The sequence below is a fragment of the Salmo salar genome, chromosome ssa19, assembly GCF_905237065.1.
Source record: "Salmo salar chromosome ssa19, Ssal_v3.1, whole genome shotgun sequence".
NCBI classification, from domain to species: domain Eukaryota; kingdom Metazoa; phylum Chordata; class Actinopteri; order Salmoniformes; family Salmonidae; genus Salmo; species Salmo salar.
The window spans coordinates 55,243,524-55,270,399 of record NC_059460.1 but is presented as its reverse complement, the minus strand read 5'-3'; the positions used below and the strand labels follow the sequence as shown (position 1 = coordinate 55,270,399).

The window sequence follows — 26,876 nt, the reverse complement described above, 5'->3', positions numbered from 1 at the left end:
CCACACCTGTGTGGAAGCACCTGCTTTCAATATATTTTATATCCCTCATTTCCTCAAGTGTTTCCTTTTACCTGTAGCTCAGTATTTGTAGAATTCATTTTATACAGTCTTTTTTGCTCATCTTTCTCAAGGCTGCCAATCATTTTGGATCTGACTGTACATGTGCATATGCATCTAACAAAGACGCACAGATGTAGTTCAGATTTCAGCAAGAATGAAACAATTAATACGTCTTTCAAAACAGACATGAATTTATTGTTTTGACATTTAAAATCTGCACATTTAAACATTAAAGCCCTTAAGACAGTTTTTTTGCCCTCTCATATCAGTTACGTACTAGACAGCATACTCACAGGGATGCATAAGCATGTTTTCTTACACTCTACATCAGCAAAGACAACACACAAACAATAACTCTGCTCACATTTACCTAACAGAGTAGAAATCTGCAGAAGCATCATTTGGCACACGAATCAATGTATTAGAAACGAAGTTTATACCCTGCGTATTATCATCCTGATATTTTACAACTAAAATGCAACCGTCGGTTTCAAGGTGGAGGGTGGACAACATTTATAATGTCACATCATGATCGCAATATCAGCATTATTGACACAACGACAGCCAAGTGAAAGAAATGTACTTTGCAGATTTAGTATGGCCTTAAAAAATATTCACACTTCTAAACACTGCTAAGCTCATTGGACTAGTCTATAATAATGGTAGTACAGTATGTGCCTGCTCCAGCATCAGGTGTTACAGCTGAGTCATATGAAGGGTATTACATAAGGGCAGTGTAACTCCTTCATAAACACAACATTATAATAGGATTAGAAGCACTATTTCAAAGACATTTTTGAAAAAATGTAAACTTCATATTCAGCACTACCCCAACATCAGCATACGTGAAAATGGCACGTTTCTATGTTTTGTAGTCAAAAAGATGAAGGAAGGTACGTTTTTCCAATGGCATCATCTGGTATGATTTCAACCAATGATGAGTAGGCATTGCCTACTACTTAGTTAAAATCATACGATGCACACCAGATGATGCATGATGTTGGAGTAGTGCTGGAAATGATGGATATGAAGTTGAACCATTTTGAAATTTCCCTTTAAGACATTTGGCGACTACCAGTTGTGTACAGGCTAGACTGTCTCACTTTGTGCTGGAAGCTAATAAACCCATAGATAGACTATGAGATCTATGACACTTGAAGTCACAGCTTAGGTTATGGGGGTTATAAGTAGTGCTTATGAAGGCAAGTGTTAGGCAAGTGTTAGTAGTTACCATTACCCTTCAAAAGAGTCCCTGTACTTTAAGCTATGGTAACTACTCTCAGTGTGATACAAACATACATTAAAGAACATGTGCTCACACCAGTATGGCTCTAGGATTATGGGTAGGAGGGAGATAATACAGTACAGCTCCATAATAAACATAAAGAAAGACACACAAGCTGCCAAGGGTTAAAACTCACTAGTGGTTAGGTGTGCTTACAAGACACTATTTTCTGCATCTACTAGATTTCTAGACAACAACAAAAACTATTTCGCTGTCTTGACCTGAGCCCCTATCCAATCTGCACTGGTGGTCATATTTAAAATAGGAGGAAAGAAAAAGGAATGTGTCCTTGGTTTTCATACTAGTATATAAGAATATGGATATTTTCTTCTACCATGTAGAAAAGCAATATCTATCAAATGTGAAAATCAAAAAAGTTGACCTCTTAGACTCAAATAGTTCTTACATGACAATGCAACTCTTACCACACAGACATTATGATAACCTTCATGACCTTCCCTTTAAGAAGCAAAGATAACCTTCATGACCTTCTCTTTAAGAAGCAAAGATAACCTTCATGACTTTTCCCTTTAAGAAGCAATGTGGTGCCAGGGGACTTCCCTTTCTTTAATGAACAGATGTAGAAAGACTTTAAAAAAAACTAAACAATATTGTGCATTGTTGTGATGTAAAGAAAACTGTTTAAAATACAAAAGTGCAAAACTCAAACTGCACAATTTAAGACAGGCAGAACCTTAGTGAGTCACACTATTTCCTGGTACACTTTAAGTACCACCAGAGACTTGAGATTTTAAGAAAATAAATACATTCTTAAGATATATTATTTACAATGGACACATTGTTGCGAGTGTCAATCCCTTCAGTGCGCTCATCTCCTCCCACCCATTCCCAGAAAATTCCCTACAACTAAAACAGAAACATTATCCTTCATTAATTCCTTTTAATCATCACTTCAATACACTTCCTATAAGTTAGTGAGATAATTCTCAGCGCTGGTCTAAAAAGCACCAGATTTCACTAGGAGTCTTTCTTTCTGTATGAATGAACACCTGTGACTGTCAAATTCACTGAACGTGCAGACTGCAAACGCGGTTGTAAACTGCCCTTGGAGACGCCTCAGGCCACATGTGGCTGTTTTTCACTGGACTCTGACTGAAGCAGCTGGTCAAAGAGACTGATTAACGAAGCCAAGAAATCAAAATGAAGCGAGTAGAACATTAGTCAAACACAAACTGACCTCTCTCTCTATCTGTCTCCTCCCTTTCTTTCATCCATCGATCATAGTATATTAAACTGTGTTGACCATGTACTGGTTCCCCGGTCCACTCTCAACGACCGTTCTATTATCATGTAATCCTTGGTTCTAGTTCGTTAGATAAGCTACAGCTATACAAAGTCGGGGTGGGGAAAAAATGGCTCGTCACAATTGCCGTGGACCCAGCAACCATTAAAACCAGTTGTGACTCACATCATGGCACAACGCGATATTCTTCTCAATTAGGCACACACTCTAATATGACTTGCCCAGTGTGCAACTTGCCTCTGACGAATCCAGCCCCTACTCGGCCTTGGATCCCTTGCCAACCTTGTAAGCGGCGCCCTTGAGGTAGGACTTGTAGAAGAATGAGGCGAACAGGACCAGGTAGCTGAGGTACATGAGCGAGCCCCAGGCGATGTTGGGCATGTAGGAGGGACAGCGCACTTCGTGCATCCAATGGTAGACCAAGCCTAAGACAGCAAGCCCCATCATCATCTGCATGATCTGGGTGGCCGTGATGACCATGGCGCAGGGTCGTGGCACCCGGTAGCCCGCAGCCCGGGCAGCGTAGTAGGTGTACATGAAGGAGTGGACCAGGTAGTTCATGGTCATGAACCAGCCGCCGCCTGCCACCTGGTCCTTGTAGGAGTACCAGGAGTAGACCAGCACTGTGATGTGGTGGTACCAATGGAGGAAGATGAGGCGCTGCTTACGGAGCACGATGAACACCGTGTCACCTGAGGAGGGAGGGAGGGAGGGAGGGAGGGAGGGAGGGAGGGAGGGAGGGAGGGAGGGAGGGAGGGAGGGAGGGACGGAGGGAGGGAGGGAAGGAGGGAGGGAGGGAGGGAGAAATCACTTAGTTATACTCTGATGTTTGATCCCTTTCACTCTCTCTCAAACACTAGTGACCACACACAGTAGAAGAAAAACATTGTGAGGACCGGATATTTGGACCTCACTTCCAAAAATGACCTGGAAAGATGGGATGTCTGTTTGTGGTCCTCAAAAAGTACAGTAAAAAGCTGCACACACACACACACACACACACACACACACACACACACACACACACACACACACACACACACACACACACACACACACATTAGGAAGCATACAACAACATCCTAACACACTCCAATAAACTCAAACCTCACACCCTGTACAGTACAAACTAAACAGGCTTAATATATTGAACATCTGTCCCATTCTAGAACGCGAGCATGCCCTTCCTGTCTCTTGCTCAGGAAGAGACATAGTGCAGTCAGTCAGCATCTCTGTCCATTTACCAGCGCTACTGCATCCCCTGTCTGACTGACAGATAGGCATAAGTGACTAGATTACTGCTCTGGGAGAGGAAATGGCATCACCTTGCGGCCACATAGCTCTTGAGGTAATAGGCCTCCGCTGATCTATGTAAGTGCACTAGAAACTTCCAAGTGCTTCCGGAATCACATAAATAGACAAATTGTTTCAAGTTTTTTGTTGTTGTCCTGCACAAGCCTCCTTCTCTCTGATTTGCCCTCTGACATAATTGACCAATTACAACCCCCTCCATCTCTCCCATTCGTGGACCAGGGTCACATTGAGTATATAGAATTGTCTTGTATAGATCAGCTCGAGGCGAGCTGACTATTCTACACTGCATGACAAAGAAGTATGTCTGTTCCATATGACATATATCTATCTGAAGCATTCAGAACGGGACCCTATTTGGGACATTCCTTACCCAGCTCTGGGGCCTTGCTCAGGACGAAGGCGTAGGCCCAGAACTTGCTGACAGGGGCGCTGTAGAAGCTGGTGTCACACACCGACTGCTTAAAACCGCTTTTGTTGAGGACATGGAACATGTACCAACCGGTTCTGACCGCTCCGATGATACTGTGGAATGAAACACATAGATTTACTAAAGAGATAGTGTCAAGTGCATCTGTTTCAAGTTCCTTGGTGTCCACATCACAAACAAACTATCATGGTCCAAACACACCAAGACAGTTGTGAATTGGGCACGAAAATACCTGTTCCCCTCAGGAGACTGAAAAGATTTGGCATGGGTACCCAGATTCTCAAAAAGTTCTACAGCTGCACCATCGAGAGCATCCTGACCGGTTGCATCACCGCCTGGTATGGCAACTGCTTGGCATCCGACCATATGGCACTACAGAGGGTAGTGCGTACGGCCCAGTACATCACTGGGGCCAAGCATCCTGCCATCCAGGGCCTACAGTTGAAGTCGGAAGTTTACATACACCTTAGCCAAATACATTTAAACTCAGTCTTTCACAATTCCTGACATTTAATCCTAGTAACAATTCCCTGTCTTAGGTCAGTTAGGATCACAACTTTATTTTAAGAATGTGAAATGTCAGAATAATAGTAGATATAATTATTTATTTCAGATTTTATTTCTTTCATCACATTCCCAGGGGGTCAGAAGTTTACATACACTCAATTAGTATTTGGTAGCATTGCCTTTAAATTGTTTAACTTGGGTCAAACGTTTTGGGTAGCCTTCCACAAGCTTCCCACAATAAGTTGGGTGAATTTGGTCCCATTGCTCCTGACAGAGCTGGTGTAACTGAGTCAGGTTTGTAGGCCTTCTTGCTCGCACACGCTTTTTCAGTTCTGCCCACAAATTTTCTATGGGATTGGGGTCAGGGCTTTGTGATGGCCACTCCAATATCTTGACTTTGTTGTCCTTAAGCCATTTTGCCACAACTCTGGAAGTATGCTTGGGGTCATTGTCCATTTGGAAGACCCATTTGCGACCAAGCTTTAACTTCCTGACTGATGTCTTGAGATGTTGCTTCAATATATCCACATCATTTTCCTCCCTCATGATGCCATCTATTTTGTGAAGTGCACCAGTCCCTCCTGCAGCAAGGCACCCCCACAACATGATGCTGCCACCCCCGTGCTTCACGGTTGGGATGGTATTCTTCGGCTTGCAAGCCTCCCCCTTTTCCCTCCGAACATAACGATGGTCATTATGGCCAATCAGTTCTATTTTTGGTTCATCAGACCAGAGGACATTTCTCCAAACAGTACGATCTTTGTCCCCATGTGCAGTTGCAAACTGTAGTCTGGCTTTTTTATGGCGGTTTTGGAGCAGTGGCTTCTTCCTTGCTGAGCTGCCTTTCAGGTTATGTCGATATAGGACTCATTTTACTGTGGATATAGATACTTTTGTACCTGTTTCCTCCAGCATCTTCACAAGGTCCTTTGCTGTTGTTCTGGGATTGATTTGCACTTTTCGCACCATAGTACGTTCATCTCTTGGAGACAGAAACCGTCTCCTTCCTGAGCGGTATGACGGCTGCGTGGTCCCATAGTGTTTAATCTTGTGTACTATTGTTTGTACAGATGAACGTGGTACCTTCAGGCGTTTGGAAATTGCTCCCAAGGATGAACCAGACTTGATGTCAAGCAAAGAGGCACTGAGTTTGAAGGTAGGCCATGAAATACATCCACAGGTACACCTCCGATTGACTCAAATGATGTCAATTAGCCTATCAGAAGCTTCTAAAACCATGACATAATTTTCTGGAATTTTCCAAGCTGTTTAAAGACACAGTCAATTTAGTGTAAGATAACTTCTGACCCACTGGAATTGTGATACAGTGAATTATAAGTGAAATAATCTGTCTGTAAACAATTGTTGGAAAAATGACTTGTGTCATGCACAAAGTAGATGTCCTAACCGACTTGCCAAAACTATAGTTTGTTAACAAGAAATTTGTGGAGTGGTTGAAAAACTAGTTTTAATGACTCCAACCTAAGTGTATGTAAACTTCCGACTTCAACTGTATATACTAGGCGGTGTCAGACAAAGGCCTTAAAAATTGTCAAAGACTCCAGTCACCCAAATCATAGACTGTTCTCTCTGCTACCGCACGGCAAGCGGTACCGGAGCACCAAGTCTAGGTCCAAAAGGCTCCTTAACAGCTCCTACCCCCAAGCCATAAGACTGCTGAACAATTAATCAAATGGCTACCCAGACTATATACACCCTCCCCCCCTTAGATTTAACACTGCTGCTACTCACTATTTATTATTATCTGTGCATAGTCACTTTACCCCTACTTACATGTACAAACTACCTCAACTAACATGAACCCCCCACACATTGACTCGGTACCGATACCCCCTGTATATATCATCGGTATTGTTATTTTATTGTGTTACTTTTATTTTTTATTTTTTTTACATTAATATATTTAGTAAATATTTTCTTAACACTATTTCTTGAACTACATTGTTGGTTAAGGGCTAGTAAGTAAGCATTTCCCAGTAAGGTTGTATTCGTTGTATACCTGTTGTATTCGGCACATGGGATAAAATAAGTGTATTTGATTTGCTCAGTCTAACTATAGGGAATTCACAGTTACATACAAGTAATTGGTATTGGAAAAAACGTCAACACAAGTATAATGCCCATGGTCGATCAGAGTTGACTATAAGTAAGTATTTTGTACACGAATTCAGCTCATATTTCTATCTTGCTGCTATACGATACACCTGAACTGTCAGCTTTGTGGTTGTCATAACGTAATGCAAAATACGTCGCTCAACTATATTTTATACCGTCAGCTTTGCGATGCCATGATGCAAAGTGATATAGCTCTCAACTATATGAACAGTCACTGTTGCGGTTGCCATGGCGCTCGAAATCTAAAACCAAGACAAACGAGATAAGACATATCAGTGGGTCACATCTTCAGCCGGCTGTCATTCCCCCGTCTCCGAACGGTTTTAGACCTCCGTTAAGTCCAACAAAGACTTAGACACACATGCTCTTACTTTGTCAACAGGAAGTGTATGCTTAGTAAACACTATCCATCTGTAGCTTTCCGTCTCATCTGAAACACACAGCGGCTCCTACGTACAGCGTGACGTCGTCTCAGTTGGGACGCCCTATGAAAACACATCACCTCTCTTTACAGATCAATTGTAATGATCCAGTAATACTCCAGGAAGCCGTCTTCAAACCCATGTAACTAAACGCCTCAGTCAAACAGTGGGAACAACACAAAGCGAGAACCAAGTGATATCAATAACAATATATTACTAGAATTATTATATATTTTTTTTAACAAACACGAGAAATAAGAATAAGAAATATGAAATACACAATAAGTAAGTAGGTAAGCATACAATATACAGGAAATATTTTAAACGTCAGTTCCAATACCATATTTACAGTACATGTGCAGGGATACTGGAGTGATGGAGGTAGATATGTATAGGGGTAAGGTGACTAGGCAACAGGATATAAGATAAACAGAGTAGCAGCAGCTTGCATGTGAGAGGGTGTGCGGATGTGTAGAGTCAGTATAAATGTATGTGCATATTATGTGTGAGTGAGTAAATGATGGCGTTAGTGTTTGTGTGTGTGTTGGAGTGACAGTGTGTGTGAGTGTGTAGGGCCCTGTGAGTGTGCATAGAGACGGTGCAAATACTGAAATAAAAGGTCAATAAAGATACAAGGTAAACTCGGTCCGTGTAGCTATTCTGTTAGGTATTTATCAGTCATACTGCTTGGGGATAGAAGCTGTTAAAAAGTGTGTTGGTACCTGTTGGTGTCAGACTTCGTAATTAATTACCTATAACTATCTTATCAATGGTAACTACCTATCAATACATTATCTATGGTAACTACCTAACACCAACATCATCATTGGTAACTACCTATCAATACATTATCTATGGTAACTACCTAACACCAACATCATCATTGGTAACTACCTATCAATACATTATCTATGGTAACTACCTAACACCAACATCATCATTGGTAACTACCTATCAATACATTATCTATGGTAACTAACACCAACATCATCATTGGTAACTACCTATCAATACATTATCTATGGTAACTAACACCAACATCATCATTGGTAACTACCTATCAATACATTATCTATGGTAACTAACACCAACATCATCATTGGTAACTACCTATCTATTACAGGCCAGTAGCCTACTTTTAAAAACCCCCATGTGGTAGAACGTTGCAGTGGTGGTGCAGTAATGAATATATGAAGTGTTTCATATGCCGAGGACACGCTATCCTGTCCAGCTAGCAGCAGTGGGATTGAGTGGGCAGGTTAAACCCACGGCTCTGTGATTAGGATTAACAGCTGGGTCAGCAGAGGGCATGGGCACGGATGATGATGATGCACCTCTGTGGCACACCAAAACGGTGGACCAAAACGGTGGACCAAAACGGTGGCACACCAAAACGGTGGACCAAAACGGTGGACCAAAACGGTGGCACACCAAAACGGTGGACCAAAACGGTGGACCAAAACGGTGGCACACCAAAACGGTGGACCAAAACGGTGGCACACCAAAACGGTGGACCAAAATGGTGGCACACCAAAACGGTGGCACACCAAAACGGTGGCACACCAAAACGGTGGCACACCAAAACAGCCCTGACTCCTCCTTAAAGGGGCCATCTACAATTGCTAAATACATTTTTTTTAAACTTATAATTGAATGATATGCACCCATTGATTCTTGAAGAATATAATGTATAAATGCCTCGTGAGCTTAGTTCAACTGTCGTACCCCATCAGAACCCAAAGTATAAGCTTGTTTTACTCCAATGTCAGTAAACAAAGTAAATGTAAACAAACACTATATAGCCTCAAAAATTGTTAAAACTATCATTTTTATATCATGGATGGTCAGTCCTTGCATCCATAGCACTGTCTATGAACTTGAGTCTATGAACATTTCTCAAGCCCCATCCCTCAGCTTTTTACCAAAACAGGGGCGGGGGTCCACTTTGTTATTGTTTCAACAGCTGATTGCCACTTTAATGATAAGGAAAACAGATTGGATTTATATAGCACTTTTACGGCATTATACAGTACACTGTTTGACTAAAACTCACCTCATCCACTATAAATGTATAGCCCCACCTGGGAAAGAGCCATTTTGCTCTAGAACTGTGGTTCCCAACCTTTTTCTCTGTGGCACACCTTGATGAAATCATTTGTATTTATTTATTCATTTATTTATTTTGGCAATGACCTCCATCTCATCTGATCCATACTGAAAATCATATTTTCTATGACAAATGTTTTTTTATAGATTAAATAGGGTTTATTGGAACTATTTTCATAGTTCCTTACTGATGACGATTAAATTGTATGCACCCCTTTAAGAGTGTCCTGCAAAATTAGCTTATGATTTTTTTTCTCCGGTAAAATATGTCTTTAGTTTTAAACCGTTTGGGCTAGAGATTAGCGCTTTTCTGCATTGGAAGGTGCAACCCACGAAAACAAAGCCTTGCTCCGTTTGTTTCTGTGCTAAGGGATGATACAGTAAATGATACAAATGACACAAATGATAATTTGCTCGTGATACGCACCCCTCAAATGATAATCAATGTAACAACAGCCTGAGCGCACTGGTCTTGAAACAACGATACAATGAAACCATGTGCCATTAAAAGTATTATCTGAACGGCACTAGTGCTCCCATGTCAAAATTCCATGTGGATGCCACAGGCCACATTTAGAAGTGAGCGTTCCAAAAAAGAATAAAGATTAGGAAAAGTTTTGCGGCACACCTGAGAGTTCCTCAAGGCACACCAGTGTGCTGCGTCACACCGGTAAAAAAACCCACTGCTCTAGAAAGGCCACCAAACATCAGCTATTGTCAGTCACAACGGTTGTGTGTTTTCTAAGAATTTGGGGAGGAAGGGGAGATCACCTTGATTACATATGTTTGTTGGGTATTAATATAGGTTCACAGCCAAAGATATGTAAATTAAATTATCTCACCTCACACCAGAAGTCAAGGATTTCCTAGCGTCACAGCAGTATTGCAATAGTATATACTCTTAGAAAGAAAGGTGCTATCTAGAACCAAAAAGAGTTCTTCTGCTGTTCCCATTGGAGAACCTTTTGAAGTACCCCTTTTGGTTCCAGCTAAAGCCCTTTTGTTTCCAGGTAGAACCCTTTTGGGTTCCATGTATAACCCTTTCCACAAAGGGTTCTACATGGAATCTAAAAGAGTTCTACCTGGAATCAAAAAAGGTTCTACCTGACACTAAAAAAGGTTATCCTATAGGGATACCCTAGAAACCCTAGACCCACTTCAATTTGCATACCACCCCAACAGATCCACAGATGATGCAATTTCTATTGCACTCAACACTACCCTTTCCCACCTGGACAAAAATAACACCTATGTGAGAATGCTATTCATTGACTACAGCTCAGCGTTCATTACCATAGTTCCCTCAAAGCTCATCAATAAGCGAATGACCCTGGGACTAAACACCTCCCTCTGCAACTGGATCCTGGACTTCCTAACGGCCATCCCCAGGTGGTAAGGGTAGGTAACAACACATCTGCAACGTTGGTCCTCAACACGGGGGCCCCTCAGGGGTGCATGCTCAGTCCCCTCCTGTACTTACTCCCTGTTCACTCATGACTGCATGGCCAGGCACGACTCCAACACCATCATCAAGTTTGCCGGTGATACAACCGTGGTAGGCCTTAGGGCTGGGCGATATGGCCAAAATATCATATCATGGTATTTTTTATGGTTTGACGGTAGTTGATGGTATTTTATGTTCTTGATTAATAATAGTTCCAAATTTGCTTTATGAGTAGTGTGTTACCCTAGGGTGGCAACACATATATTCAAAATGATTTCAATGGGTCTTTCTCCATTCTGATTGTTTAATACTGTTCAATTCAACTAGAACATAAAATAATTTCCTGTATTTCCATCAATTTCTGCATTTCCTGCACTCATTTGAGATCATTTCCACACTGCCATCATATGGGCAAAAAAACTAGGCCTTATTTTTAACCAAATGTTGCAATTGCGAATTAGATAAAAACACTTGGGTGAACTTTTGGAATCATGGAAATATATTGTTTATTGTAATTCTGTAGTTAGAATATAAATAATAGTGGGCACTTTGACATGACAACGAATTAAAATGCCATGGACGAGTTATTGTGACAGGGTAAGAACCAAAGTGATGTTCAGTGTTTCCTAGGGGACCCTATAATCTTTGGCTACATTAAATCTAAATTACCTCGACTAACCGGTACATTGACTCTGTACCGGTACCCCTTATATATAGCCTCGCTATTGTTATTTTACTGCTGCTGTTAAATTATTTTATTTTCCTTTTTTTTACTTAACTTCTTAAAGCATTGTTGGCTAAGGGCTTGTAAGTAGGGATGCACAATATATATTTTGTGAGTAAGTATTAGCTAGGTTGCCACTTGTTGTTTGCCTATTGAAATTAAATTTCAGTTCATGAAAATAAATATTGACCGGACCGGGTTATGTGTTGTGAAGCTAGCCACAATAAGGATTAGGCACAACAGTGGAATTTGCGGTTTGCCTTCAAAATAAAAGTATTTCATTGACAGTGATGCAAATGAATACAAACAGTAGAAGTATGCCATACTTTTATTTTGAAGGCTAACTGCAAAGTCCACTATTGTGGCTAATCCTTACTGTGGCTAGCTTCACATAGATGGGTCCAACCATAATTTATCAAATAAGAACTGTCTTATAAATTAGTGTTATTTTAGATGATGACACCTAGCTATATAGTTAGCTAACTAGCTCTAGCTACTGAAACAAATGTTGTTTTGCTATGTTTTTGGAGAAGAACATTGTTTGCATCCATGAGCTAGCTAACTTTTTTTTATGACCAGCACTGTAGGTGCGCGAGACAACTTTACCAGCATCATAGCATACGTATCGATGAATCGTTGTGACTTTTGCAATTCGAGTGATAGTGTAATCAATGTGTAATAACTACGTAAAAAATGTATGAACGCGTAAAATTACTATGTAACGTGCAGTCATCATATTCAGGTCCTGATTGGTCAACAATCTTAGTTGACACGTCAAATAGTGTTATTTGAAACGTCAAATAACACTATATTTTTTCACACTCAAAGACCCCAACAGCGTTCCATAGAAATCCTGGTTGAAAATGAAACGACTGAAGAAATGAACAACCAAACAGCACAGCAAGTAAGTGAAGAAATAGGTTTTGATGATGTTTTACTGGTAATGGGGAGATACGTAAATGACAACAAAATAACTTTTTGGTCAGTGTGCTGTGTGTGTGCGTGTAACCTTTATTTAACTAGGCAAGTCAGTTAAGAACAAATTCTTACTTACAATGACGACACTGGGCCAATTTTGCGTCGCCCTATGGGACTCCCAATCACAGCCTGATGTGATATTGGATTCGAACTAGGGAATGGAGTGACGCCTCTTGCACTGAGATGCAGTGCCTTACACCACTGCGTCCATGTGTGTTTGTTAACTATTTAACTGAACTAGAATGCTTAAAAGGCCGCAAAAAGGTTTAAAATCGGTTATCAGTATCGTTTTTTTTTTGTCAAGGAAAATATCGGATATCGCATCGGCCAAAAATGTCATATCGGAGCATCAACTACTTGTAAGTAAGCATTTCACTGTAAGGTCTACACCTGTTGTATTCGGCGCATGTGACAAATACAATTTGATTTGATTTGACAGCCACAGAACCCTTTTGGAACCCTTTTTCTAAGAGTGTACCTGTAATGATCCTAAAACTGCATTATCAGACACTAATTCTTCTTTGTGTAGTAAGTGTGTACAGATAGCATAGCCATCAAATCCGCGAAAGAATGTGTTGACAGTTGACAGGCCTTGAATTGACCTGAACATTCTCTCAAGTAGACACATTTCTACAGTACATTATTAACCCTCCATTACTAACAAAATGTCCAACAAGTGTTTATAATCTTCTGAACTTAAATGTAGATGTTTACTTTAAATCTGCACAAAGAATGTCCTTCTCGTGGATGTCCTTAAAGAAGAGGTGTTATAAAGAAGGAGTTTTGAGATACCGCTCTATAAATTACTATTTTTACGTAGTTCATGTGTGTTTAGTTTAAACACTGTTTCGGTTCATTCTGAGAGAGAACTAGTTCCAAACAGAGCAAAAAAATAAATGTCCTCTCACTGTCAACTGCGTTTATTTTCAGTAAACTTAAAATGTGTAAATATTTGCATGAACATAACAAGATTCAACAACTGAGACATAAACTGAACAAGTTCCACAGACATGAGACTAACAGAAATTGAATGTGTCCCTGAACAAAAGGGGGTCAAAATCAAAAGTAACAGTCAGTATCTGGTGTGGCCACCAGCTGCATTAAGTACTGCAGTGCATCTCCTCCTCATGGACTGCACCAGATTTGCCAGTTCTTGCTGTGAGATGTTACCCCACTCTTCCACTAAGGCACCTGCAAGTTCCCAGACATTTCTGGGGGGAATGGCCCTAGCCCTCACCCTCCGATCCAACAGGTCCCAGACGTGCTCAATGGGATTGAGATCCGGGCTCTTTGCTGGCCATGGCAGAACACTGACATTCCTGTCTTGCAGGAAATCACGCACAGAACGAGCAGTATGGCTGGTGGAATTGTCACGCTGGAGGGTCATGTCAGGATGAGCCTGCGGGAAGAGTACCACATGAGGGAGGAGGATGTCTTCCCTGTAACACACAGCACTGAGATTGCCTGCAATGACAAGAAGCTCAGTCCGATGATGCTGTGACACACCGCCCCAGACCATGATGGACCCTCCACCTCCAAATCGATCCTGCTCCAGAGTACAGGCCTCGGTGTAACGCTCATTCCTTCGACGATAAACGTGAATCTGACCATCACCCCTGGTGAGACAAGACCAGGACTCGTCAGTGAAGAGCACTTTTTGCCAGTCCTATCTGGCCCAGCGACGGTGGGTTTGTGCCAATAGGCGATGTTGTTGCCGGTGATGTCTGGTGAGGACCTGCCTTACAACAGGCCTACAAGCCCTCAGTCCAGCCTCTCTCAGCCTATTGCGGACAGTCTGAGCACTGATGGAGGGATTGTGCATTCCTGGTGTAACTCGGACAGTTGTTGTTTCCATCCTGTACCTGTCCCGCAGGTGTGATGTTCGGATGTACCGATCCTGTGCAGGTGTTGTTACACGTGGTCTGCCATTGCGAGGACGATCAGCTGTCCGTCCTGTCTCCCTGTAGCGCTGTCTTAGGCGTCTCACAGTACGGACATTGCAATTTATTGCCCTGGCCACATCTGCAGTCCTCATGCCTCCTTGCAGCATGCCCAAGGCACGTTCACACAGATGAGCAGGAACCCTGGGCATCTTTCTTTTGGTGTTTTTCAGAGTCAGTAGAAAGGCCTCTTTAGTGTCCTAAGTTTTCATAACTGTGACCATAATTGCCTACCGTCTGTAAACTGTTAGTGTCTTAACGCCCATTCCACAGGTGCATGTTCATTAATTGCTTATGGTTCATTGAACAAGCATGGGAAACAGTGTTTAAACCCTTTACAATGAAGACCTGTGAAGATATTTGGATTTTTACGAATTATCTTTCAAAGACAGGGCCCTGAAAAAGGGCCGTTTCTTTTTTTGCTGAGTTTATATACAAACATTTTTGTGGACAACATTTCCCTTGCTGAGGTTAGCAAGGATGAGGGAGGACAACGAGGCTAACCACCACCAACGTTCAGTAAGAGCTTCAATCACACTGATTGGTTGGTTGATTGATTGATTGGTTTGATGATGCCTAGAAAAACACATAAAGCCATATACTGAAACACAGTGGTCAGTGTGTCACTCACCTGAAGATGGCCAGACTGAGTGACCAGAGGACAAGGGGTCGGCGCAGGTTTAGCTTGGGCCTCTCTCTCATGAAGTGTTGGCCCCCAAAAATGATCGCAGCATACAGCCCACAGAACATAAAGGACTTGCTCCTATTCAGGAAAAAAATGTAAAAACATGTCAACAAACTAGTTCACAAGTGATTACTGTAACTACCAGTGTCCTAGGTCATGATTTAGATGAGAGCAGGGTGGAAATGCAAACAAGCTTTAATCTAGTTTAAACTTCAGCAATGCATGTATGTGATCAATGATCATTGTGAATGGATGAGTCAGTCTTTAGCAGACTTTTGGGATTGGCACTACAGTTGACATTTCTAGTTCCTTTTGCTTGGTGGCAGTACGCTCAATGTACACAGCAAGCCACGAGGCGAGCTAAGCTAAACTCAATCATCTACAGTTGAAGTCGGAGGTTTACATACACCTTAGCCAAATACATTTAAACTCAGTTTTCACAATTCATGACATTTAATCCTAGTACAAATTCCCTGTCTTAGGTCAGTTAGGATTACCACTTTATTTTAAGAATGTGAAATGTCAGAATAATAGTAGAGAGAATGATTTATTTCAGCTTTGATTTCTTTCATCACATTCCCAGTGGGTCTGAAGTTTACATACAATCAATTAGTATTTGGTAGCATTGCATTTAAATTGTTTAACTTGAGTCAAACGTTTCGGGTAGCCTTCCACAAGCTTCCCACATTAAGTATAGTGAATTTTGGCCCATTCCTCCTGACAGAGCTGGTGTAACTGAGTCAGGTTTGTAGGCCTCCTTGCTCACACACGCCTTTTCAGTTCTGCCCACAAATTTTCTATGGGATTGAGGTCAGGGCTTTGTGATGGCCACTCCAATACCTTGACTTTGTTGTCCTTAAGCCATTTTGCCACAACTTTGGAAGTATGCTTGGGGTCATTGTCCATTTCGAAGACCCATTTGCGACCAAGCTTTAACTTCCTGACTGATGTCTTGAGATGCTGCTTCAATATATCCACATCATTTTCCTCCCTCATGATGCCATCAATTTTGTGAAGTGCACCAGTCCCTCCTGCAGCAAAGCACCTCCACAACATGATGCTGCCACCTCTGTGCTTCATGGTTGGGATGGTGTTCTTCAGCTTGCAAGCCTCCCCCTTTATCCTCCAAACATAACGATGGTCATTATGGTCAAACAGTTATATTTTTGTTTCATCAGACCAGAGGACAGTTCTCCAAAAAGTACGATCTTTGTCCCCATGTGCAGTTGCAAACCGTTGTCTGGCTTTTTTGGGGCAGTTTTGGAGCAGTGGCGTCTTCCTTGCTTTCAGGTTATGTCGATATAGGACTCGTTTTACTGTGGATATAGATACTTTTGTACCCGTTTCCTCCAGCATCTTCACAAGGTTCTTTGCTGTTGTTCTGGGATTGATTTGCACTTTTCGCACCAAAGTACGTTCATCTCTAGGAGACATAACGCATCTCCTTCCTGAGCAGTATGACGGCTGCGTGGTCCCATGGTGTTTATACTTGCATACTATTGTTTGTACAGATGAACGTGGTACCTTCAGGCGTTTGGAAATTGCTCCCAATGATAAACCAGACTTGTGGAGGTCCAAAAATTTTTCTGAGGTCTTGGCTGATTTCTTTTGATTTTCCCATGATGTCAAGCAAAGAGGCACTGAGTTTGAAGGTAGGCCTTGAAATACATCCACAGGTACACCTACAATTTACTCAAATTATGTCAATTAGCCTATCAGAAGCTTCTAAAGCCATGACATAATTTTCTGGAATTTTCCAAGCTGTTTAAAGGCACAGTCAATTTAGTGTATGTAAACTTCTGACCCACTGGAATTGTGATACAGTGAATTATAAGTGAAATAATCTGTCTGCAAACAATGGTTGGAAAAAGAACTTGTGTCATGCACAAAGTAGATGTCCTAACCGACTTGCCAAAACTATAGTTTGTTAACAAGAAATTTGTGGAGTGGATGAACAAATAGTTTTAATGACTATGTATGTAAACTTCCGACTTCAACCGTATATAAATTCCTACTATTAAAACAGATTACAGAGATCACAAGAGATCAGGATTGGGCTGGTCCACTGGGCACAGGGCAGTGACATGGCCTGTAGACCACTCCGACTTCTGTCCATCCATGCCAAGGCTCTATTTTACAGTCCCCATTCCCATTCGTAGTCATGGCGCCAAGGACTAACCGAGTTTAGATGTTGACATCCGAATCTTGATCCAGAAATTATAAAAAACTATCGGCCTATATCGAATCTTCCATTCCTCTCCAAAATTTTTGAAAAAGCTGTTGCACAGCAACTGACTGCCTTCCTGAAGACAAACAATGTATACGAAACGCTTCAGTCTGGTTTTAGACCCCATCATAGCACTGAGACTGCACTTGTGAAGGTGGTAAATGACCTTTTAATGACGTCAGACCGAGGCTCTGCATCTGTCCTCGTGCTCCTAGATCTTAGTGCCGCTTTTGATACCATCGATCACCACATTCTTTTGGAGAGATTGGAAACCCAAATTGGTCTACATGGACAAGTTCTGGCCTGGTTTAGATCTTATCTGTCGGAAAGATATCAGTTTGTCTCTGTGAATGGTTTGTCCTCTGACAAATCAATTGTAAATTTCGGTGTTCCTCAAGGTTCCGTTTTAGGACCACTATTGTTTTCACTATATATTTTACCTCTTGGGGATGTCATTCGAAAACATAATGTTAAATTTCACTGCTATGCAGACGACACACAGCTGTACATTTCAATGAAACATGGTGAAGCCCCAAAATTGCCCTCGCTAGAAGCCTGTGTTTCAGACATAAAGAAGTGGATGGCTGCAAACTTTCTACTTTTAAACTCGGACAAAACAGAGATGCTTGTTCTAGGTCCCAAGAAACAAAGAGATCTTCTGTTGAATCTGACAATTAATCTGGATGGTTGTACAGTCGTCTCAAATAAAACTGTGAAGGACCTCGGCGTTACTCTGGACCCTGATCTCTCTTTTGAAGAACATATCAAGACTGTTTCAAGGACAGCTTTTTTCCATCTACGTAACATTGCAAAAATCAGAAATTTTCTGTCCAAAAATGACGCAGAAAAATTAATCCATGCTTTTGTTACTTCTAGGCTGGACTACTGCAATGCTCTACTTTCCGGCTACCCGGATAAAGCACTAAATAAACTTCAGTTAGTGCTAAATACGGCTGCTAGAATCCTGACTAGAACCAAAAAATTTGATCATATTACTCCAGTGTTAGCCTCCCTACACTGGCTTCCTGTTAAGGCAAGGGCTGATTTCAAGGTTTTACTGCTAACCTACAAAGCATTACATGGGCTTGCTCCTACCTATCTTTCCGATTTGGTCCTGCCGTACATACCTACACGTACGCTACGGTCACAAGACGCAGGCCTCCTAATTGTCCCTAGAATTTCTAAGCAAACGGCTGGAGGTAGGGCTTTCTCCTATAGAGCTCCATTTTTATGGAATGGTCTGCCTACCAATGTGAGAGACGCAGACTCAGTCTCAACCTTTAAGTCTTTACTGAAGACTTATCTCTTCAGTAGGTCCTATGATTAAGTATAGTCTGGCCCAGGAGTGTGAAGGTGAACGGAAAGGCTGGAGCAACGAACCGCCCTTGCTGTCTCTGCCTTGCCGGTTCCCCTCTTTCCACTGGGATTCTCTGCCTCTAACCCTTTTACAGAGGCTGAGTCACTGGCCTACTGGTGTTCTTCCATGCCGTCCATGGGAGGGGTGCGTCACTTGAGTGGGTTGAGTCACTGACGTGGTCTTCCTGTCTGGGTTGGCGCCCCCGCTTGGGTTGTGCCATGGCGGAGATCGTTGTGGGCTATACTCGGCCTTGTCTTAGGACGGTAAGTTGGTGGTTGGAGACATCCCTCTAGTGGTGTGGGGGCTGTGCTTTGGCAAAGTGGGTGGGGTTATATCCTGCCTGTTTGGCCCTGTCCGGGGTATCATCGGATGGGGCCACAGTGTCTTCTGATCCCTCCTGTCTCAGCCTCCAGTATTTATGCTGCAGTAGTTTATGTGTCGGGGGCTAGGGTCAGTCTGTTACATCTGGAGTATTTCTCTTGTCTTATCCGGTGTCCTGTGTGTATTTAAATATGCTCTCTCTAATTCTCTCTTTCTCTCTTTCTGTCTTTCTCTCGGAGGACCTGAGCCCTAGGACCATGCCTCAGGACTACCTGGTATGATGACTCCTTGCTGTCCCCAGTCCACCTGGCCGTGCTGCTGCTCCAGTTTCAACTGTTCTGCCTGCGGCTATGGAACCCTGACCTGTTCACCGGACGTGCTTGTTGCACCCTCGACAACTACTATGATTATTATTATTTGACCATGCTGGTCATTTATGAACATTTTAACATTTTAACATTTTGACCATGTTCTGTTTTAATATCCACCCTGCACAGCCAGAAGAGGACTGGCCACCCCTCATAGCCTGGTTCCTCTCTAGGTTTCTTCCTAGGTTTTTGGCCTTTCTAGGGAGTTTTTCCTAGGGAGTTTTTCCTAGCCACCGTGCTTCTTTCACATGCTTTGCTTGCTGTTTGGGGTTTTAGGCTGGGTTTCTGTACAGCACTTTGAGAATATCAGCTGATGTACGAAGGGCTATATAAAAATAAATTTGATTTGATTTGATTTGACATACTGACCAGAACTTCTACTACTGCAGCCCGTGGGTAATGAGGCAATTAGATTGAGTAAACATCACTCCGGTCTAAAATCAACTGTGAGGCTATGTGAAAACAGCTGGGAGCAGGTTGCAGTAAGAATACCAGATAGATCACTGACTGGACAATTTTTTTAACCAAAAAGTTAAATTGAGGCGAAAAGGGCTGAATACTAAAAAGCGATGATGTGTGTACTGCAGAGGACAGACCAGATGACTAATCCAGATTGACAGAGCATATTAGACTGAGAAGATGTTGTTGTTTGACCCAGTTTAGTAGGGCTATATACATCGCTAAATACAGTAGGGCTTCAGTGGTCATTCTCTGTCTGTCCCAAAGGGAGGATGAAACTGTCATTAGACTGATGAAGGATTCTACAGGGAAGCATTAAGAGCAATAACACCACTGTGTCTATGCATTACAGAGAGGGAATGTGTGATGGGCAATACAGAGGGAGAGAGAGATAATGAAGTGACAAGAAGCAGTCATTGTATCCTTTTGAGGTGAAGGAGTCAGGACAAATACAATGTGTGGGCCACCATCTTTTACTCTTCAAAAGAGAGAAAGGGAGGGTCCTGTGGGAGCAAATGTTCCCAGAAAGCAGAAGTCTAGCCCATTAATTACAGTCGTAGGCCTGGATGTCACATGCAAGCAAAGCATTGGTTTCCGTGTGCTCCACTAGATGTGGTTCTAAGCTTCTCCGGCTCCTCCCCTTTTGATACTTTGCTGTAGTCTACACACATCAGCTCGATCTGAGGAATGCATGGGCAGGGTGAAACAGGGTGAATTTACTTGGCCAGCACTGCACATTTACAGGAGCGTATTCATTACGGAAACTGTTAACTGTTTAAGAATGAAACGGCAGCAAACAGAGCAAAACAGGAGTTTCTATTGGACAAATTCAGATCGGTCCCTCCCCGTTTCGTTCTGTTTTAGAGTTTTGCAACAGCAAAACGTTTCTTGAATATACCCCTGGACTTTTACAATCCACATTTGACAGCCTGCTTGCCACTGAAACTGAAACACAACACTGTCACTCAGTCAGAAAATGCAAACAAGGAGCCAAAGTAAGTCTGTGTAAGAATGTGGTCTTACTGGGTCTCAACGTTTCCTTAGTGATGTTAACCGAGGAACAACAATTACTCCCCTTTTTCCACACACATTTCCATTGGACACAAAGAGAAACACTTGAGACCTATAATAATTTGATGGGGAGAAGTGACATGCCTTTGGGTTGATATTAAAACAGTTACAAAATGTAGGCCTATTGATATCCTATAATGTATCTACGCCTATGTATTTAACAGTAATCATCATATTAGATATTTAGTAATCATTCATTGCATGTGACTGCATGTGCATGTTACACAAACTGAAGTGAACAGCAGTATGACAGGCTATACATTGAGTTTCCCGTCATATTGTAGTAACAATGGCCGCGTTCCTATGCTTAGACTTTGCTGACGCCTGACAGATCTAACAATGTCCAGATAGTTACTCTAAAGTATCAGCTGACCACATGATATGTTATAGCAATTTCTCAGTTGATGACACAGTCGATGACGTGCCCAGAACCATTGGTTGCTGCGTCACCTTGCCTTTCGCTGTGGAACTCGCCCATTGGTCGTGTTCCCCTGCTCAGACGTTGCATTCATCAACCAATGGTTACGTGCACCAGATTGATATAACATATGACGTGGTTATCTGATACCTATCTAGGCGTTGTAAATGTTTTTCAGGGGAAATGGAAAGAGAGCTTGTAACGAGACTTCTGCTTTTGGACGTTAACAAGGCGACACTCCATCTTAACTCCTCCTCCACATTTACTGGATTGGTTGAACAGTGCAGAAGAGAACCTTCTTCTCATCAAGACCAGTATGTAGGGGATCTAGTTTATTTTACGCCTGCTACGTTAGGTTAGGCATGCATCAGCAACACCTGGGCAGAGGAAAGCGTCCAATGTACTGTAAGTGTTGAAAGGGATGGCTTCTGCATCATGCAATGGATCGAAGGTTGTTTTAACGTTCATAAAACATAGCCGGTTATCAACAAACCATGCACATGAAAACTGAAGGTAAGTTCAGACGGTCGCATCCTCAATGACATCTGAAAAGGGGCGGGAGAACAATAATAAGTATATCAATTTACAGTAGCAGGGCCATCTGGCAATTCTGGCAAATGCCAGATGGGCTGGACCATTTTTTCGTTGGGTGGGCTGGTCGAAATTGACACACACACAAAAAAATATATACACTACCGTTCAAAAGTTTGGGGTCACTTAGAAATGTCCTTGTTTTTGAAAGAAAAGCACATTTTTGGTCCATTAAAATAACATCACATTGATCAGAAATACAGTGTAGACATTGTTAATGTTGTAAATGACTATTGTAGCTGTAAATGGCAGATATTTCATGGAAATCTACATAGGCGTACAGAGGCCCATTATCAACAACCATCACTCCTGTGTTCCAATGGCGCGTTGCGTTAGCTAATCCAAGTTTATCATTTTAAAAGGCTAATTGATCATTAGAAAACCCTTTTGCAATTATGTTAGCACAGCTGAAAACTGTTGTTCTAATTAAAGAAGTAATAAAACTGGCCTTCTTTAGACTAGTTGAGTATCTGGAGCATCAGCATTTGTGGGTTCAATTACAGGCTCAAAATGGCCAGAAACAAAGAACTTTCTTCTGAAGTGACCCCAAACTGTTGAACGGTAGTGTACATATATTATACTTTTTTGGGGCATGGCCAGCAGCCCATGGGCCTGTTATTTTTTAAAAGATTGAGCAATTTCTCTATTATATTAATCTATAATGAGCCTTTGGCTGATCAGTGGACAACGGCCTGCACCAATACCCAGATGGGCCAGCCCGTTTTTCTGACAGGCTGAGCTGAGGTCACTCAAACTCACATTCAAAGTCAAACGTGGCATCAGCAAAGAGAACTGCTCCAACTCATCAGTTAGATAGCCAAGGTCATGGATTGTAAAAAAAAAAAAAAGGAAACAGAGCACATTCTACAATTTCATCTTCCTTTTTTGGGGCGGCTAAAACCATGATTTGGTCAAACAGTTATCCTCATGATTCCTGTAATGAAAGTGTTTGCCCTGCCCCTGTGCCTGTTTCACTGGGGTCTGCTGCTGTAATGAGCGAGCCACTATCCCCTTTCCTGTGCGCTAGAGAGAAAAATGTGTTCTGATCGTATAACATTTCAAAACGCAATTGTGGGAAAAACACAGCTTTGGATGCTTCGTCCCCTTGTCCCTGTCAAAGAGAGGAGGGCTTCAGCTTTCTGTAGGTATCATTGTTATTTCTAATGGATGAAAACATGGCTATTAGCAGTGGGTATCATATTTATCTAGTTCATGTGTTTTGAGTTTCCACTTCCTCAGGTGTTGAACCCCCAATTAATTAGCCAATGATATTAGTTAGTGCACATAAAGATGTATGTAATTCATCTCTATTGATCACAAAACAATCTGGAAATTAGTCATATTTTGAAAGTATAATATAGCAACTATAGCCTAAGTCATTAGGTTGGCTTTTATAACATATACGTGTTAAGCAGACAGACAGACAGACAGACAGGCAGACAGACAGACAGACAACAGACAGACAGACAGACAGACAGACAGACAGACAGACAGACAGACAGCACAACAGGGAGGGATACAAAATGGATAGTTCAGAGGCCCAGTTATAGTGGAGAGTTGTATCTCCAGTGGTGTTTTTACATATTGTATTTGTTTTAAACATATGCTGGTTAAAAAAGAGGAGGACCATGTCCCGCCAGTCACTGGAACAGAAATAGCTGAGAAACGCTTTACTGCACTGCCAATGTTATGTGTTAGCATTACTGCCTGTGTCTAAGTAGGGTTTGTAGGGTCAGAGTGTAGTAGAGTGTATTTGTGGTGATGGGTTGTGTGTGCATGGTTGGTGGTGAGTTGGTGGCACACCCAGTGATGTGGTCTAGTAAAATGCCAGGGTCGAATTCTTGTCCCAGTCCCCCCCTGTACAGTAGCCTCAAAGATAATTATATCTGTAGTAGCCTTATGTATAAACTATTGACTAAACGTTACTTTGTAGAATAATCAAAACCCACACAACACATTGTATGCACTCTTCGGTAGCCTATGAATGGAAAAAGTGCGCGACAGTTAGGAATCAAATTGACGAATGTGGGAAATACAAAAATGTGCCTGCATGGCGTGTAGGCTAAATAATGACATTGTGTGTGGATGAGAGCTCAGCCAACATTGGCGGCGACGGGGGGAGAATTCGCCGGCTTTAGACCACGTAGGCTAGGCTACTCTTTTATCCAGATGTGTTTGGGTGAATTGGTAGTCTACTTACCAGTTTTCTTGCATCCATTCGAGAGCCCCCTTTTCATCGAATTGTCGTTCGAAATCGTATTCTGCAAGTGGGATGTTCTCTGTCTCGTTCATTTTCGTAACAATGTCAGTTTCTTCCCGTTAAAACTCCTGGTCTATGTTTTCACATTTATCAATCTGCTTAAAAAGCCCACGATGAATTTAACCAACCAACAGATACCAACTGAATTCTCTCAGTTTCGGAGCAGATGGAAGGATGCAGTAGAGATGCACTTCCCGACTGTCACTCACGCACGGTGGCCGAGCGCGAGCACGTCCCAGTGACTGTATGGCCTGGTTATAATGTCTATGTGTATGGCACGTCCCCTCTGTCTCACCGACTGAAAGAGAAAGTGATGGAAGGAGAGAAGGCGGAGCTTGAATCAGACGTCTAGTCGTGCTCTCATGGTGCTCTCGACTGGATGGTAAATCAATGACTAGGATTTGCCTCATGATTGAAACATAGGCCAAATTGTTCGCATGTTTCATTCAGTTTGACTGATTCACACACAAAGACCAATCCTGTCTGAAAGTAGGCTACCCTATGCCAAACATATTGAGTCCCCTCTAGGGATGCGTTGGCCAGTCCGACAGGGAATAGTTATATTATCAGTTATGCACTATTAATAAACATTGAATGAACTGTCAAGAACTGCCTACACTTGGCAACTATTGTCAAAGGTAGTCCTATAGAAATTACACTGCCTACTAATTGCCCACAGAGACCAATGTATTAATTACAATGGTGACTTATCAGCAGCACCTGCAGGGTTTGTGTAATCAAACTATGTCCCACATATCCCAATTTGTATTACTCCTTGATTTGAGTAAAATTGTGCATAGGGATTACTGAATAATTATTACAAAATCAATATGCCCAGGCCTGTCATTTTATCACTGCATAATATAACAGAAATACACATTCAAATGTGGTGACGTTTGCCATGCCATCTGTTGATAATTTGCCCCTATGCACCAAATTGAAATTCTGTTGCATTTCAAAAGTGCATGTACAATTCACCTAATCACAGACAAATAAACAATTTAATACAATGGTGTCTTATCAGCAGCACCTGCAAGGTTTGTGTAGTCAAACTATGTCCCACATATCCCAATCTGTATGTACTCCCTGATTTGAGTAAAAGTGTGCTGAGTCATTTTTAAATATGAGTAAGAAAAAAAAAGCAGCATAGGGATCAGGGGCAGATTGGCCATCTGGCAATTCTGGCAAATGCCAGATGGGCTGGAAATATTTTTTGGGGGAGTGGGCTGGTCGAAATTGACACACCCCAAAATATTTTGGCCTGGTAATTTTCAAATGTTTTTTTTTTCAGATTCTGTGTTATACTAATCTACGTATAAAGAGCCTTTGGCTGATCAGTGGGCAACGACTGGCCCCGCTACAAAGATGGACCATCCCGGTTTTCAAACTCACATTCAAAGTCAAACGCGGCATTAGCAAAGAGACCTGCTCCGACTCCGTCATCCACAGGAGGTTTGTGGCACCTTAAACTTTGTTCCGCTAGTGGGACAACTTTCGGTGAAACTGGAGGGCGCGCAATTCAAATAAATAATAATTAAAATTATGGATATTAGACATTTAGGTACATATAAGTGTCATATATCAGTTGAAAGCTTAAATTCGTGTTAATCTAACCACACTTTCCAATTTACAGTAGCTATTACAGCGAAAACATGCCATGCGATTGTTTGAGGACGGTTAAATATTCACTTACTTTTTGAAAATCTTCCTCTGATTTGTCATCCAAAGGGTCCCAGATATAACATGTAGTGTCGTTTTGTTAGATAAAATCCTTCTTTATATCCCAAAAGTCAGTTTAGTTGGCGCCATCGATTTGAGTAATCCACTCGTTCGACATGCAGAGAAAGGAATCTGAAAATCTACCCCTAAACCTTGTTTCAACAAGTCAAAATACGTTTCTATTTACTCCTCCGATACCCTAAAATGTAATCAAACTATAATATTTCTTATGAAAAGAACTATGTTCAATAGGAAACCGATTTTAGCAGGTGCATCCTGTCTTCATGGCGCGTGCAAACACAAATTTCCAAGACTGTGTCTCTGTACTAAAACTGATATTTCTTATTCGTTATTGAAGTTACAAGCATGAAACCTTGAACATAGACTGCTGACACCCTGTGGAAGCCATGGGAATTGCATCCAGGGAGCTAAGTTTCAGTATGACCTTATACTTGCCATTCTAAGAGGATGGTCTCTCAAAAACAAAATATTCCGGTTGGTTTTTCTTTGGATTTTCTCCTACCATATCTATTGTGTTATATTCTCCTACATTATTTTAACATTTCTACAACATTCTAAGTGTTTTCTTTCCAATGGTACCAATTATATGCATATCCTGGCTTCAGGGCCTGAGCAACAGGCAGTTTACTTTTGGCACGTCATTCAGGTGGAAATTTAGAAAAAAGGGGCCTAGCCCGAAGTTAATTGGGGAGAACGGGCTTGTGGTAATAGCTGGAGAGAATGAGTGGAATGGTATCAAGTACATTAAGCACATGGTTTCTATGTGTTTGAT

At 41.8% G+C, this 26,876-nt stretch overlaps 1 protein-coding gene across 1 annotated transcript; it reads right to left on the bottom strand.

Moving 5' to 3' along the window:
* Positions 1–233: 233 nt before the first annotated feature.
* On the bottom strand, positions 234–24,655 carry LOC106579283 (elongation of very long chain fatty acids protein 6). Its single transcript, XM_014159063.2, has 4 exons — positions 24,305–24,655; positions 15,239–15,370; positions 4,294–4,445; positions 234–3,301 (listed from the first exon to the last, which is right to left on the bottom strand). Exons 1-4 carry the CDS (start codon positions 24,394–24,396, stop codon positions 2,865–2,867), a joined length of 813 nt encoding a protein of 270 aa, XP_014014538.1. The 5' UTR covers positions 24,397–24,655; the 3' UTR covers positions 234–2,864.
* Positions 24,656–26,876: the final 2,221 nt, after the last annotated feature.